This window comes from Odontesthes bonariensis, chromosome 20, assembly GCF_027942865.1.
Source record: "Odontesthes bonariensis isolate fOdoBon6 chromosome 20, fOdoBon6.hap1, whole genome shotgun sequence".
In the NCBI taxonomy this organism is placed as follows: Eukaryota; Metazoa; Chordata; class Actinopteri; order Atheriniformes; family Atherinopsidae; genus Odontesthes; species Odontesthes bonariensis.
The window spans coordinates 19050972-19068431 of NC_134525.1; the positions used below are offsets into that span (position 1 = coordinate 19050972).

Consider the following 17460-nt stretch of genomic DNA (forward strand, 5'->3'; position numbering starts at 1 on the left):
TGGAAGAGAGAAGTCATCACTCATGCGGAGGTAGACATCACCCATATGTTGCAACAACTCCAGAAGTTCACTATCACTCAATCAGAACTGAGTGGGGCGAACAGAAGGGAGAAACGCTTCATTGGGGGACTACTGGCAGCCGCATCCGCCGTCGGCTCCCTATTCAGTTTGGGGGCGTCAGCCGTGAATGCCGTAAACATTGCCGCGATAAAGCGTCATATGGGTGAGTTGCAGGGTGAAATCCCGGGCATCCAACAGCAACTAGACTTGCAGAGAGGACAGCTCAGCACGGTGACCAAAACTGTGGAAGGCACGGTCTTGGTTTTGAACTCCCATAGTGAAACCCTGATGAAGACAGTCGCAGCAGAAGACACACTGCTGGGAGTTTTAAAGGTTGATTATGCTCACACACAGCTGGTAACTATGCTCATGTCTGATCTGATAAGAGATGTTAGCTCCTCCGTTGATACTCTAGCTATGGGAAAAATCCCTCCGTACCTAGTGTCGCTAGCCGTAGTACAGGACATTCTGTCCACGGCCACTAGAGAAATTGTTAACCCCTTGCAAGCACATCTAGCTTATACACTAGGCAGCGCAGTCCCCATTCACGTAAATCCCGAAGGCCGCGAAATAGCCTTCCTCATTAATCTTCCCATAGTTACCCTCGACAACATCTACCGACTAAAAGACGTCATCAACGTAGGAATCTGGAAAGGTGAAACCCACGTTAAAGTGCACACACCAACAGTGGTAGCGTACCACGATAGTTCTCCAGATCTCTACCTCGCGCCCAATTTAAAAATGTGCACCCTTACCAGAGACATTCATTATCTCTGCCCCAGCAAACCATTCGTTAGAGACGACACTGGGGGCCTCTGTGGACTTAAACTTCTCACCGAAGACTCCCAGTGCCAAACAACTCTCACACCAAAATACCAAGTAACTAACACCCAAGCAGAAACTGTGGGAAGTCGCTGGTTGGTTAACACTCCAGCGAAGACCGCCACTATTAGTTACGATCAACACGACACGTCTACCAAAATGGAACTACCAAACCGCACATTGTGGGTCACAGTTCCTGAAGGCGCAATCCTTCACATAGGAGACCTGGCCCTTTACCACCTTAATCCTGACCAATACGACGGGGAAATAGAAATCTCCGATTTCTACTCAAAGCAATCCCTGGAGCTTGAGGCAGACACGGTCACTCAACTCCAATTTGAAGGTTTTAAAACCATTGACGTCAGTCCCATAGAGAACGTGCTGAAAGAAATAACCTCCAGCAACAAACCTCCCCGACCAACTATATCCTACTCGTGGTCAGGCCCCGACACAGTAACCGCGACTATGGTTGCCCTAGGCTACCTCCTCACCTTCGGAATCGCTTACCTATATTCTCGACGCGCTAACGCCCTCCAGGGCCAAATTAACCTACTCAAATGGACCACGAGACGTAACAAACGTAAGAAGCCAGATCAGGACAAAAACACCACCGATCTAGTGACTTTTGATGAGGAGACAGAATCGGAAGAACCCCGAGTCATATATTCCCCCGCAGTCCACGAACTAGCGAATGAAGTATAACTCTAAGCCAACTTTTCTGTCACCTCTGCCCCTTTTTGATTTTTCTTTGTTACTTAGTCCATTTACCCTTTTATAAAGAATTAGCTAGAAGATAGGTTAGACATTAGTTTCAGGCTACGACTATAGTCCCTTAAGAAAGCGTAGTTAAATTCGTTATATCTTTTTATATGTTTTTCTAATTCCATAAGTCTTACAGTAAAATAGTACTACAAGATAGGAAAAGCCAACACAACCACCTCAGAGAACACCTCAGCCTCTTGGACCTGAGACCACTGGGATTACTCCTCCGTGATTCCGAGATCTCCCCAGGACACCTCCAAATCAAGTGGGGGATATGTAGCGTGCTCTCAGGAAAGACAGAGCACAGAGATGTTTACATAAAGATCCAACCTTTCTTGACATCAAGAAACGTACCCTCTTTACGACCCTCTCAACGGATCAGCTCAAAGGAGATAACGGAGCCAGATGTGAGACCAACTAAATGGGGTTCTTTGTTTCCGAGTCTTCTCTCCCCCAGACCAGCTACGAATAATAAATTATGTAGGACACCTCCTGATAAGAGAGCAGATGTAGCCTCAAATGTCCTGCTGGTCCAACCTGAAGGAATGCCACACTTCCCTATTTTCAGAGAGTGAAAATTCCACTATAAACCTCGCTTTCCGTAGACTGAAAGTGTGAAAATCATTACTGGACAAACCTACAGATCATTTTGAAACATTCGCCATTCTTGTACCTTCTTCAATTAGCAAATTATGAAAATTGGATTTAAAAGGGATCCCTCTCGTGGAGCCACAGTGCCCCCCAAAGGACATGGATAACGGACACTTTTCAATATGTCAGCCTAAACAACCATGGACAATTTCAACTACGGATGTTTAATGTTCTCATTATGTGCAATGCATAACCTAATAGGGTTTAATTCCACAGGTATTACTCAAACAGCTGCAGATCATTCTAAATTAACAGCAAGCAAAGTTGTCATTACCATTTTTGTCATGATAATATGAAGTATTGTATGCTAATAAGTGTTTCATGCTCATATTTGTGTTTATGCCTGCTTTTATGTGACATTATTGTCTGTTAAGAACACTATATTGTCTAAAATCACTGTCATATGGGTTAAATACGGTATAAGAAAGGAGCAGAATCCCCCCTTTTTGTCTCATGAATTCAGCATGGTCAACCCCCCTTTTTCCCTTGGGTCAAAAGCCAGCTGAACTCTGATTGGACGAAAGCTGACATGTGACCTCGAGTTTAAAACCCGAGCGCACCAGAGATTCTCCCTCTCATATCTACCATCTTCCCCCTCTTAGCTCGCTCTTACTGCTTACTCTCAAAATCCGCAACTCTGGGACCTCCCTGTGGTCCTCCAAGCCTTGACCACTCCCTTTGTCCCCTAAGCTTATGCTTACAATTTTTGACCTCTCTCTTGTCTTATCGCTTGCTCTTAGCTCAAGTCTTCTGTCCTCTCTCTATTTTACTCCGTAACTATTAATTCCCATTTTTTTTAGACTTCCTTTTTTTTATAAAGTCTGGTCCGATACACGCGAGTGTTTGCTAAATCACACCGCCCGGCCCAAGAAGAACAGCCGACTAAACGTCACCCAGCCGGTCACCAAGGAAACGTGGTCTCCAACAACGACGCCCAGCCGCTGGTAACCAAGGAAACGTGGTCTCCAACAACGACGCCCAGCCGCTGGTAACCAAGGAAACGTGGTCTCCAAGGACTGACGCTCACCTTGTAAATAACCACGATACTCTACGACAAAGTAAGGTGCTGGTTTGAGATCTTTTGAAACCGTGGATAAAGTGAAAACTTTCTCTGGAAGCGACGAATGAACAGACCTACGCGGGCAGAAGACTGTTGGCACAATATCCGTGTTATGAACCAGATTTAGTCACATTTTTGATAGGTAACCCTGTTAATGGCCTGCTCCTTTCTTCCCTATTACCCTTTTTTTTGGTTTCCCCAATAATTCTAATTTCTGTCTCTTTATCAATTGTTTATACCCCTATATACCTGTGCAATGTTGAATAAATGTTTATGTTAAGCCACTTAAGAGTGTCACAGACAGTTACTAAAGCCGGTTACCAATCCAAATAGGACGCACGACTCAGAATGAGACTGATTCTTAAAATAACATACTAGGATTGCAAGATTTTAAACAGTCTTCCTCTTTGGACTGTAACGTAACAAATTAAAATAAAAGAGGTGGTGCCCTACTATTTTCGAGGTAAATATTAATTAATAACGTGTCAACGCTACAGTGTGCAGGATTCACCGAAAAAAAAAGTGTCTCTCTAACTCTTTAAATCTACATTTGCAGGTTCAGAATAGTGTGATGATGTACGCAACATGGACAACCATAGCAACGCTCATAAACCTGACCATTGTGCTGACTTATGACGTTAAGATGGCGCCGGCAGATGCTGCCACCATCTCATACTCTCTTTTGACTGTGGTGTTGCTTGTGTGGTGAGTGCACTGAATCTTACAATCACTCCTTCTGAAATGTCGGGCAGTTGTCAGGGATATTCTCTGGTAATCCGTTCACAGGTTTGTTTTGGAAAACTCTGTCCTTAACAAGCACATGCGGTACGCTTTCATCACCTATCTGGTCGTGATCTTGGCACTGTCTGGAAACCTAGACAAAAATTATGATGCCAACTCACCCAGCCGCAATGGCATCTTCATTGGTAAGGCACAGATAACTTCACATAAACCATATATTTTGTGATAAATATGTAAAATAGAATAAATCAAAATTGCACAAACTAATCTGAAGCAATGATCCCACCTAATAACCACCTAAATTATGAGGTATTCTTGAGTCCATCTGAGTGTACCCATAGTTAATCTCTCTGATGATAAAAATCTGTGGAAAAGTTGTACTAATAGATTTTACTCTCATAGCTGTGCTGCTGGCTTTAGCCTGTGTGCTGCTTTTCATCCGGATGATTCTGATGGTGTGGAGAAACATTAAACACCCTCTCTATGAAGACTTCAGTCCGGAAGCCATGGAGGTGATGGCGATTGCTAAGAAGCAGAAAAAGATGTTTCGCTAAGCATTTGAGTATTAAAACATGTCTGCAAAGGTCTGTCATAGAAAATCATGATGTATAACCCAACTGCCACTGGTTTCCATTAGTTTGCAGTAATGAAAGCAAATGCTCTCATCTAACTTTTGGCACATTACAACGACCTCCAGCATATTTCAGAGATAGTATTTTTCAACCTTGACTAACTTCTCTATCAGCCTTTTATGACTGTTTTCTGACATCCTGACTGAACTCTGATGTGACTGAAACATCAGTGGAAAGAGTGAAAGCACGACAATCAGCCCCTTTATAACAGTGTGTTGGCTTGTGCCAACGTCATTGCACACGCGCAGCATTTTATGTGTTTCGTGTGACGCTCTGCCACTAGGCAACGCCCCCTGAACTCGGCTTCAGGCGACACGGGTCACCAACACGCCAAGCGTTCACATTGCTCGACGCGGGTCGAAGGTGCAATTTGGACCCGCTAAGGTAGCGGGTCGCAGTGTGAAAGGGGCTTATGCTGCTATAAACATGATGGGCTTAATCAGATTTTTATGGCTGAAGATTTACTTTGTTGTTGCAAAACTGTTATTGGTATAATTTTCCTGTGGGAAAAAATATGCATTTTCAAGGCATAAGAATTTTTGTTCAAATTTTAGTTTTGTGCCGTTAATTAAAGGAATATTTTGTTACTTCACAGTTTTTGTCCCTTTAATTGGTGGGTATCCTCTGATGAATACAGGATTGACTTTATAAAGGTATGATTTGAAGACCATATCTTCATTTGCATACATTTCCATGACAGAAAAAGTAAGCGTGTGTGTGTGTGTGTGTGTGTGTGTGAGGTGACAGTGCTAACCACCACATGATAAATACATAATGTACATAAACATGCACTGATTTACACAAATATTCAAAAAGGCCACACTGCATCATTCTTCCAAGGATTTCTACACACACACAAAAAAATTGACCTTTGCATTTAAATGATAAGTAAGTCGTAAATATACGTTAGTGGCGAGAGCACTCAGGCACATGAACTAACATCTAGATTTGCAGGTGCAGTCTCCAGGGAGCAGTTATGGAGTTGGTGCCATGCTCAAGTTGCCTGACATAAGATAGGATTGTGGACAGTTCTCTGTTTTTTGAGTTTCAAAGTTGGTGTGGAAAGTTTTTGAGGGTTAACCATCTGCACCCAGCAATTTCTTAGGGGCACCTCAACAGCAAAAAAAGTGAATAGTTTCTAACTGACAATATATAGTACAATGAGGCGCTAAATGCATATTTTGCACGTTTTTTCCTACTACAGTACATAATAGGGCTCGGGCACGTGACGTCACTACGTGAGCGGCGGCCATACTGGAGGCTCAGAACTGTTTTGTTTACATTGTTTTCCACTGCGCGCAGACGTACTCCCGCCTGGTCTCGGAACTTTCTTCGTTGGTTTATCTATTTTACTTATTGTCTTTGCCACTATGGTCGCACGTTGCTGTGTCGTGGGGTGCAATAGCGTAAGCTGTGATAGGAATGGGGGGGAAATCGTAAATGGTTTATCTTTTTACCGGTTTCCTGCTTGGAGGCGCACCCACGGAGACCAAGTGTCCGAGATAACAAAGCGTCGTCGACTAGCATGGATCGCTGCTGTAAGACGACCAAGCATAACTTTCCACTCAATCCCGGTGTCGATGAGAGTGTGTTCTCTGCATTTTCATTCTGGTAAGTTACAGACTTTTGTGTGCTGAGGTAAAGATCCCCGCCTTCACAAGAGGACACTGTCAGTTGGAAGCAAGGGATGTCTCAATGGGTTAAAAGCGGAGGACAAATTTCGTGTGTATGCATGTATACATGACAATAAATCTGATCTTAATCTTAATTTAATGTGGAAAATACAAGGAAAATTGCCCATCTCCAAATTCACATGGAAAGGGCGATTGGAACTGTCAGAAACAATACACCTTTTTGTCAGCAAAAGTACCTATCAACATAGTTTTGCCATGCGAAGGTGAAGACAAAACATTCTTTGACAAGATTGTGTCTGTATGTTGTACTCTGACCACCATGAGCAGGAGTGTTGTGCAAAGTTGAAGTCGTCTGAAATAAATATGCTTTGAGATACAGCCAAGTGTGTGTGTTTCATTATTTATTTACAAGTAGAGTAACATGACAAAAGTGTAAAGTGTCATTATAATTGAAACTGTTGCAAAGTATAAGCACTGACACCACATACTATATACGCAATTATGTCCGAAAGGGTGAACTTAGGCAGTAAATCTTCGTCGACAATCCATTCCTTGCTCGGTATTTCATAAGGGTCCAGTCCGTTTATAACGCCAATCTTCTGTATGTACCGATCTCTGGCTTCCTTCTGTAATGTATCCCGGTATATCCCACATCCTTTCTTCGATTTTAACATGCTTTTCTCTCACTTTTCTCTCACTGTTTGGTCCTTGATCTCCGTCTTGCCTCAGGGTTTGTTTACGAGATTGAGCCTCCAATATGGCGACCATATCCCAGAATGCAACGCGTGTGCCCGAGCCCTATTTGGGAGAAGACAAAAAAAGGACTGCTTTATTTTTTTTTGTAGTATGTCATCTAAAGCTGTAGATGGCAGCAAGTCAAACTCCAACTCTCGTTTCTATATACTGGACATTGAAATGTAGAAGAAGAACATCGTCTAGATATATGGTTATTATAGCCCCGCAAATTTTCTCTCAGGCAGTTAATCTATAACAAATCGACTTTCCTGAGAGCAACACTCTACCGGTCATAAAACTAGCTTTTTCTTTTTAAAATTTCAAGTTGATTTGATAAGAGAAGCAAATTGTGCGTCAGCGTCAATGACATTTGGCACGCTGCTGCCTGTAAGACTGTACGCGGGGATATCTGAACATCTTTTCAGGGTGCGCGGGTTATTTACAAATCCTCAGCAGCGCCATTGTTTTGCTAACGTTAACGTTGGTTATAAGTATAATAAAATAGCGTATCGACCAGCTTTCACACTGCTTTCCAATTCATCTCGTTTAATTGCGACATAGTGGATTAAAACAAATGCATCCCGGGGCTGAGTAAATTCACAAGTAAATACAGTTGTCGAAAACGAAATGATAGCCGACGTTAGCGGTTAGCTGTTAAATTCAATGTTGCTTTTGGAAACAGTCTGGTAACCGTTGAAAACAGACAACCGATAAACCCAAATGGAGACAAAGTACCCTACTCTGGTGAGTTATAGTCATCGTTTGGTCGTTTCTTTTGTCCAGAGGTATAAGGAGAGCTGAGCTAGCGTAAACACAACGCTGTTTCTAATTCGTTAACCTTGTATTGGTGCTCTTAATTGTAATTGGATTTGCGCACGAATACTGCTATTAACCATGGTTATATTATGTCTAGGTACACGATAAGAGAGTTTTCGTAGACAGAATAGACATATAAGTAAAGCACTGCAAACATTGTATGATTTGTAGCGCCTAATCATGCTCATATTTAGTTGGATGACAGCCAACACACACTCATTTATAATCACAGTAATGATGTCTGTTTACAACAGCCACAACCATAAACGCTTCACTTGTATTGTGAAGGTTTTTTTTTTATCGTTTTTATGTTAATGAAGGTTCATGGTCATGTTGAAGGCTGCAGTTTGTGATGTTTCTAACAGGTGTTGCGTAATCTTTTTTTTTTGTACACCCCACATAGAAGAAAGACTGCATTAGATGACGCACTGCATTCATTTTCAGAATAATTTATACCTGAATGAGTTCGACATTTACGTTGATTTGATGATCTGGTTCCTAATGGAGAGATGGCCAAATTTTAGTAGCTGTAGTTAAAAATCTTGTTGTCTGTTCACAGAGGCGACCCAAAAGGAAACTCTGCTACATAACAGACAAGGAAAGGTATGCTTAGACAGGTTTTTACCATTTCTATCATTTCTTTAAGTTAATTGTGAAGTATATCATTTTAATTTAGCTAAGCGTTGTTTGAATATTCAGAACATAGGAAACTTATAGTATTTTTGTGCTTTGCTGAGCTTTTCCCACAATGTTTTCCATATGTAATCTATCACACTATAACCATTTCTCACAAATGGTTAAAATGCAATGGATATATCTCTATATGTCTCCAACATTTCATTTTTGAGATAGAAAAGTAGCCTTTGTCTACTGCAGAGTTCTTGTTAGGAGATATTTCATCATTTGTGCCAGGATTGCAGCCATCTCTCAACTTTGTTTTTCAGTCCATCAAAGCAGTGGGGAGGTGCGCTAACCCTGCAGGATGTTGACAAGATGTTTGATGACATCGGTGAGGGAGATTCGCTCGCTCTAATTTTGTGCGTTTAGTTTGACATTTTCATCACATCAGCCTGCGCTTCACTTTTCTTCATTCATCTTTTCAGACTCATGCACACCTCTACATCCGCCTTCTCCCCTGCTCCAGAGTTCTGATACGGAGACGAATCCGAGTGAGACACAAATCTCTCTAAGCCCACAAGAAAAATGCGCAACAGAAAAACCTTCAGGACACCAAATGGTATTACAGTCAATTCAGTACAAGGACCTCTGATACTGTTGCATAAATAGAGTAAAAAAGTATCCTGCGCTCCTGTGTTATAAATGTATTTTATGTCTTCTGCAGCATGGTTATAAAACATCTGCACTCTAATCACAAGCTTGTATAAATATTGAGCACCAACTACACATCTGTTTCTGGATTTGTTGAATTAGATTAAATTTAATGCATTTTGGTGTGTTGAGTCATTGAATGTATATTTTACTCTTTAGGGTCCTAAAGGAGATGTCCCACATCCTGCAGCGGGATCACCAAGTCCTAAACTGGACATTGGTAAGACATTCAAACTCGCATTTTATTGAAACATTTTATGTGTAGAATAAGTTCTCCCTTTTAAAAAGCAGTTATTTTCTCTGTTGCAGATTTGGAAGTCCCATTCAAAGCACACGGGCCAGTAAAGACTTCCAGCCCTATTGAACAGAAATTAGGTGTAGAAGAGCAGGACAATGAAAAAGACCAAGTCGTATCTCCGATTCTCTTCAATTGTGTAGATGAAGCAGCAGAGGAACCTAACATGGAACCTAACATAGACCCTCCTCCCCCCACCCAGAAGCCCCACTGTAATGGACTAAGCACAGAGGAGTAAGAACATTTATTTGATTTTGCCCTTGTTGTTGGGAACAAGATGTTTGAAAAGAATTCGGCTCTTGCTTTTGTGTTTTTTTTTTTTTTAGTGTTTTCTTTTAAGTGTTTAAAACATTCCTGTTATACCTAGGAGTGCTGATGCTGATCTGGAGTCTCCTCCAAGCAGGGTTACTCTTACCAAGAGGTCCTGTCACAAAATGCAGGCGAATGCATCATGGTGAGATTTTTATTAGATCTTCTCCTCAATACTCAAGAATGTGTTTGTTTTTAAGAGCAGTTAATATCATACTGCAACCATATTGTGCCAGATGGAAGAATTGCTGCATGCAGACTCCCGTTTGCTGGTTTGTCTAGTGTCTGTGCTCAGCACATCCCTAATGTTTATATATGTGTGTGTCTTTATACTCCTATGTGGCACGAGAGCCTTACAGTCCAGAAAAAAAACAGCCTAAGAAATCCCCAGCATCTCATATGAACGACAAAAGAATCATTTCAGATTCTGAAGTTTTATGTTTTTAATGTACTGCTGTAATTGGCTTTGTGCTCTCATTTCAGCTTCAGTCTCCTAATGATACCAAACACGAACACCATTAGCAATATTTAGGTGTAAGAAGTAGTGATGATATTATGGGCAATATCCTCTTCTAATGACATTATTACACATTGTTGCAGTAAACATTTTTAGGAGCCCTCCACTTTGCTCTTAACGTATCTGTGACAACACTCGTGTTGTGATGGAGCATCAGTTTCACAATGAACACGATTCACTTTGGGAGTAAAAGTATACAGTAACTAAACTTGACTAATGCCATGGGGGGTTATAACATCGGCAGCTTTGAATAGCACAAACACAAATGCTACATTTTTATACGTTTATAACAAAATTTGCAATGGATATACATAAAAACTTAACATTAAAACATGTCCTATCAGTGATCGGTCAGCCTCAGCATGGGTATCATTTGTATTTTCTTTAATAGCGGGCGAGAAAATACGCAGACGCCCGTTTCAGCAGTGAGACAGGAGTCTGAACTCGCAGCACCTGGGAAGAACTCTGAAAGCGTTGACACACAGCCACCTGCAGAGATGTCTTTGCGTGTGGGAAAAGATATGAATGCTTTTCTGGAGAAGCTCAAACTGGTTGGAAAGTCAAGACCTACATGGTGAGTTAAGATTAAAGCAAATCTTAGATATTTTGTTTCTGTGTGAACATGTCTGACTCACCACAACTGAAACATGTTTGTTTTTCATGAAACAACGAGTAATCTATTTGTTTCGTGTTTTTTAAGTTATAAGAAGTCACCGATTAAAGCACCCCCTCCCCCTACCCTGCCTGAGCCAGAGGATGATTTTCTGATTCTGGAAGATGATGCACCCCTTTGGTTTTCTATCCCGAGCAAGAGCGCCACAAGTAAGCGACCAGGACTGAGCAAGACTTCCAGCACCGACAAAGAGAGCTCAGCTGACAAGGGGACAGATAACAGTCCATTAGAGAGTCAACAAGAACGGCAGGAACTGGAAAAGGCCAACAGCAAAGAAGAAAGGCAGACTATTAAGCGGAACATTAAGAAGAAGGAGAAGAACCCGGAGGTGACTGGGGCTGAAAATGATAAGAATGATTTGCCTACTTCCCAGGATCTTCCTGCGACTGACTTGACAGAACAGGAGAAACCAAAGAAGAAGAAACGGCAGCTGAAGAAGTTTTCATCAAAAGAAAGAGACAACAAGGAGGATCAACCAAAAGACTTACAAAAAGAAAAAACGTCCCTGGCAACAAAAAGAAAAGCAAACAAATCCTCTGAGAGGAAGAACTCCAAAGATTGTAAAGAAAATACCAATGCAAGCAGGGCTAACACATTAAAAGACGCCAGAAAACGACGACAGGGATCGGATGATTTAAAGGAGATGGAACATGTAGATGTTGGTGTTGTCGAGAAACAAAGTCAGGAGCAGAGCAGTAAAGAGCCTACAGATGCTGAATTCCTGGGTTCTTTTTCAGGTAAGATTGTTATACCTTTCTGTGAACCACCATCATAAGTTATTTCATGTCAAAGTTGCTAAATGTCTTCAACATACAGTAGAGTATCATTTTACTGCCAGCTGACACTGAAATTAATTCTTACAGCCACTTTGTCCAAGAGCTCAAAACCAGAACTCAAACCAGTTTTTGCTTTTGTGATCCCAAACTGTTGGCTGGAAACATCAGTATATGTGAATACAACAGTTGTAAAGCTGAAAACTTAAAATATCTCAAAACTCTGCCCACCTATCGGCACTGAAGTAAATAATTTGCTGTGAATATTTGATCAAGAGTAAAAAAGTTGATGAAATCTTACTAGTTTTGGCTGTTTTACTGGATTAATTATCACTCATTGCCTTCAAGGCTCATTTATATGTGGTTCTAAACCAGACAACAATCCATATAGTTTGGAAATGGGTGGACAAACAATATCTTTACAGAGATTAAAGCCTTAAAAAGCTTAGTAATTTTAGATGTGGTTGGCATGGTGGTACCTGTAACCAGTTATCATTTGTTCAGACGAAAGTATTTGTAGGCTTGGTTACCTGTTTCCCTGTTGATGGACTAGTCACTTGTGCAGGCTGTACTCTCACCCAATGTCAGCTGTTATTAGGTCATAAAGCAGGTAGAGTGAATAGATGGATGGATTTAGTCACAAGATAAAAGATTCATAAAAGGGAATTATTTTTTCCCAACATCATTTGCCTTGTAATTCACTAATATATTGATCATCATCATCGTCGTCGTCGTTGTTGTTGTCGTTGTTGTTGTTGTTTTCCCACAGACAGAGAGACCCAAAACTCTAACGCAAATGAAAGGACTAAAGGAAGCAAACAGCCAGCAGTGCGTGTTGGAAGTTCATCCGAAGATGCTGAAGTTCATGGGAAAAGGAGAAGAAAGCAGACTGGGCACTGGTGGCTGAGCAGCCCTCAGGGCACAGAGGAATCAGGGAGCCAGCAGGCCACGCTCAAGAGGTCCAAACAGAAAAGTGTGGAGCCCAACACAGCAGTCCTCTCGCCGGTGAAGGCCAAGAATGAAAGAGTTAACAGGAAGATAAATCAGAAACACCCTGCGCAGTTATCCAGTGAGCAGACTAAGAAATCTAAAGAGAGGACAACCAAGCAGACTAAAAAAAGAAAAGCAAAAGGAGACGTTCCGGACAAGATTAAAGCTGCAGATGAAATATTCAGCCCAGATGTGGCAGAGCAGGAGCAGCAGGAGATCTGTGATCAAGACCTGGATCAGCAGGAGTCGAGCCCCTTGGTCTTTTCACACAGAGACCACGGTGTCAGCTCTGGTAAGTTCACCGGTGGTGGCACAGACTCAGATCCTTAACGCCAGCAAAAGTACAGCGATTTAAAATGATAAAAAATACTGCACCGATACTTCACCATGATATTCTGTCTGATAGTTAAGTTCACTGGCCTTCAGCCAAATGACTTGTTTCCCTTCAAAACATTGGGGAGGTAAATGTTGATAGACTGTGAACTGATTAGTGGGGACAGAATAAGATAAAAACTAAACTTGTCGATGAAAGGAAAAAATTTACTATTTAACCTCCACAAGCGTCAGATATTTCAGTTGGGTGTATGTGGCTTGTTCCGTTGTTCAGAGCCACAAACAAGCTGAACTTAACTTAATTTACTTCTGTTACAGGAGGTCACATTTTTCAGAGGGTCTATCACCATGGCTCTAGCGACAAAATAGCAGCACCTGTATCTCACAGACAACATAAGGAGGAGCTCAGGGAGGAAGAACCAGCAAAACGGAGGAGAAAGCCACCGGGTAACTGGTGGACAATTGACAGCGTGGGTGACTATTGGCAGAGCAGCTCCACACAGCCTCAGCAGCCTCATCCCAAGGAGCCCAAACCTCGACAGGAGAGGAGAAAACAGTCTAAACAGAGGAAATCTAATGGACTTGATGTTTCCAGAAAGGCCATTGTGTTATTCCCATCAAAACCCCCAGGAGGAGCTCCAATGCCTCCTCTGAAACCGCTGTCGGCTCCGAAGACCGTCAAACGCTCTTTGGCAACCTTTAAAGACATTTTCACCTCTGTCACAGAGACTCCGATTGTGGTCGACAACAGAGATGCACATCAGAGTAACGGCTGTAACGTCATCTCGCATCCTGCAGAGGAAGTCTCAGCCATTGACTTTCCAACCTGCAGTCGGACTGATAAAGATGTGCTCGGTGGGGATGTTGGGGGATGCAGAGGCACGCAGCCCAACCACAGCACCCCACAAGACAGAGGGTGTCAGTCAGACAACACGTAAGGAAACGTCTAAATCATTCTCACGCCTTTGTTTGGGATTATAAAGTTTTTTTTCTTACTATTTTGTAATTATTTTGGCAGGTTAAAGGTCCTGAGAAGTGGGCCGTCCTCCATGATCGAGCTGGAGCAGTACGAAGAAAATGACGACATGAGTACGTTTTTAGTTCATGTCGTTATATTCACTTTCCTCATTTTCTGTGTATGCCTTCGTTTGCGCACAGCAACTATTTTCTGGATATCTTTTTTTTTAGAAACGAGAAGGAACATCTCACATGATATTTTTAACGCATCGATAGATCAAGAGCAAATAAAAGAGGACAGTGGTAATGTCAGATGTTCGAGACGCGAAAAGACGAATATATACAGCAGTATTACAGCACAAGCTGTGGTTCCTTTGACATAGTTGTGAGATTTACAGGAAAAGGCAGCGGGATCAACATCTATTAGAAAGTCGTAACAAAAGAAGGACCTTTCTGTTTGATTTTAGATCTGGTTTCAGGATCATGAACATGTCATAAACTTAAAAGCATCAAAGAGGAGACTAAACTTCCACTTCACGATTGTCATGTTTAAAAGCATTCATCAAAACAATATCACTGTGATATCAGTAGAAAACTTCTATCCACTAATTAACTCTTTCTTTTAATAATTGAACTGGATTAAAAAAAAATTGTTCAGAAACCCCAATTTGCAATCAACAATGTTTTGACTTTTTCAGGTAAAATCAAACCCTGATATTATCTAAGTGTGAATATTGATCGTGTATCAACATGAAAACAATATTTCATCCTTTTAATATCACAGTTCTTGCCAATACTGGTATATATTGACACTCTTGGTCTTGCAAACTATGGAAAAAGACTGAATAGGGGGTGCAAGTGGATGCAAAAGCAGGTAAGTGTGAGCAGGCTTTGATTCGGACTCAGGAAAATGCTGTTGAGTCATGGCTCTTGTTGTGACACATTCAGTCACAGATCCAGGCGAAGCAGCAGGGGATGAGAGATGATGTTCACTGCGGGCAAAGTGGAGAGCGAGCATGTGACATTCCAAGTTCAGTCTCGAATAAACAAAATGACTCGGTCACATTTGACGGCTGCTCCGTCAGGCTGGAAATGTGGGCGTTCCACACTGCAGTATTTACACTAAGTCCTTTCACCTCCTGTGAAAAATTTTAAATGCAACACCTGGGAGTTTTGACTGGTGGATGTGTGGCACATATCACCGGGTTAAACAGCTTTCCCGTTAACCTCCGCTAACCTGACCACCAATCAGACATTCTCTGCTTTTCTCTCTGTTTTGTTCCAGTTTTGCCATCATCCAGAGTCCAAGCTGTGCTGTCTGTGTCAGATCTTTGTGCTCCTCCTCTCAAACCGCTGACCTTACACCCCAAGGATAAGGCCAACCTCACCGAATGGTTCCAGAGTCTCTGGTCCACCTCTGCTGATGGTAAGGGCATTTTATCAAGTCACTGAAAAATGCTTATTTATTGGCAGAACCTTTGATTATGTGAAATTTGGGGTATGAGGTGACGTAAATAATGTGTATACAGTAGGCTGTTATTTCTGAACAGAGTGACCACTATTTGATACCCAGCTTAGGACACTTGCAGCAATGTAAGACATCAGTGGTACTTATGAACAGACTCAAAAATCCAAAATTGTCACAAAACATTAATAAATACGTAAATAATACAAAAGCAATTCATTATTTGCCTATTGTCTGTGAGTGCACGAAACAAGTTTAATAAAACACAACTCCCTGATACAGATGGTGCCGCCGTCACTCCAGACCAGTTTGACTGGTACTCCTACCAAGACCGAGCCCTCGGCTTCCAGGTGGACCTGAACAGCGGCTCCATCTGTTCTGGAAAGATCCTGCTGGGATCTCACATGAAGAAGCCTCTCTGGGTGGATCACAGTGCGACAACAGTCGGTTCACTCTTTCTCATCTATGATTATGATGCACTTGTTCTCCACTGTCTTCTCACACACACTCAATTCCTTTCCTTCTTTATTGTCTCTTTAAAGGTTTTTAATTTATTAACGAGCTTGGTGAGTGTTACCATCGATGGTGGTGTGTCACGCTACAGGCCTGGACAAGCCTTCATGGTAGAGTGCGGTAAGACTTCCCTTTCATTGCCTAACACCGCATTGAGACATTCGTAAGTGCTGTATTGGGGACCGTATGATCCAATCAGATGTGGACATTCTGTGTATACATTTGGTGTTTTAGTGGTAATTGTGAAGAATTTCAGTGTATGAGAAACAGTCTTGGTTGCTTTTGACTCTCATTGCTATTTTGTTCTCACAGGAAAAGCCTACAGCATCCAGAATAACAACGCACAGCCGGCCGTCTTGTACTTCACCAGGATATTAGCAGAAAGTCCAGACTGACATTGGCAAATTTGCTATGAAATGACCAAAACACTTGCATGTGTTGTAAAAGAGACTGGGCATGTATGACTATAAATGGTCTTACTTTAACCATCAGATATGAGTTGTAATTAAAAAAATTGTCCAACCTAAACTTTGCTTCAGATTGTAAGATTCTGCCAAGGCAGACTTAAACATCCTTGTAAATAAATTAGTTTTCCTTGCATTTCGTTGTTGCAGAGTTTCATTTGGCCGTATCTCCCAAGTAGCAGAAGAGCAGTTATTTCACTATATACACTTAAACTGAAAGTTTTATTGTTGATTTTGCACTGAAAAAGGAAATCTTACATTTGTCACGCTTATTAAAACGTTAGCATTTAGAGGTATTTAAAGAGTTCAGTGTTTGAGAAGCAACTAAACGACAGAATATTTCATGTCGAATGAAGCTAAACTAGATCAAAGCTCAAAAATCACATGCCAGGAAAGAATTCAACAGGTATATTTCATACAAGTGCCCACAAAATGAACGGGAGTGTGATATTTTTGTTTGCTATAAACCAATCTGGATTTCCTATTAAACAGCAACAAAATAGTTCTGGTCAGTTCTCATAATGATTAATTTCACTGACTTCAGTCCTCATGAACTTGCACCTTTCTTGACCCTGAACAGCTTGAACTCTTGTCTAAAAATTGGCCTAACCTTTACCCAGGTGGGTGTGCGCAGCTGTTTGACCCATCCCACACAAACCTCAACAAGCAATCACAAGAGGATCCCTGCCGCTGATCCACGACTGGCACTGGCCTTTATTTTCAGTGACCTGTGGTGTGGTGGTGGAAGCTTGATGAGTGCATTGCATGTGTGGGCACAGTGAACGAGGAAAAAGGGAGGGCTTGTCAGCTTCAAGAGACCGGGTTTTATCATAGAGAAGCAATGGTTGAATAGAAATGTTTCTTTCTTTTGAAGGTCATCTTTAGAGCCAATACCAGCAACTGACTTGTTAAAGATTTAAAAACAACCT

At 41.7% G+C, this 17460-nt stretch overlaps 1 protein-coding gene across 1 annotated transcript; it reads left to right on the top strand.

The window, feature by feature from the left end:
- Positions 1 to 7523: 7523 nt before the first annotated feature.
- On the top strand, positions 7524 to 16667 carry LOC142370141 (uncharacterized). Its single transcript, XM_075452587.1, has 16 exons — positions 7524 to 7841; positions 8473 to 8516; positions 8858 to 8922; positions 9017 to 9150; positions 9402 to 9462; positions 9552 to 9771; positions 9905 to 9991; positions 10755 to 10937; positions 11064 to 11773; positions 12579 to 13091; positions 13451 to 14066; positions 14151 to 14221; positions 15375 to 15515; positions 15837 to 15997; positions 16097 to 16187; positions 16380 to 16667. Exons 1-16 carry the CDS (start codon positions 7818 to 7820, stop codon positions 16460 to 16462), a joined length of 3204 nt encoding a protein of 1067 aa, XP_075308702.1. The 5' UTR covers positions 7524 to 7817; the 3' UTR covers positions 16463 to 16667.
- Positions 16668 to 17460: the final 793 nt, after the last annotated feature.

Bases quoted from the DNA above. Each gene is read 5' to 3' on its own strand.
- LOC142370141 (XM_075452587.1), top strand. From the start codon at position 7,818: ATGGAGACAAAGTACCCTACTCTG. The intron at 9,772-9,904 runs GTAAGAACATTT...TGTTATACCTAG, and splicing joins AATGGACTAAGCACAGAGGA to GAGTGCTGATGCTGATCTGG. The intron at 14,222-15,374 runs GTACGTTTTTAG...GTTTTGTTCCAG, and splicing joins CGAAGAAAATGACGACATGA to TTTTGCCATCATCCAGAGTC.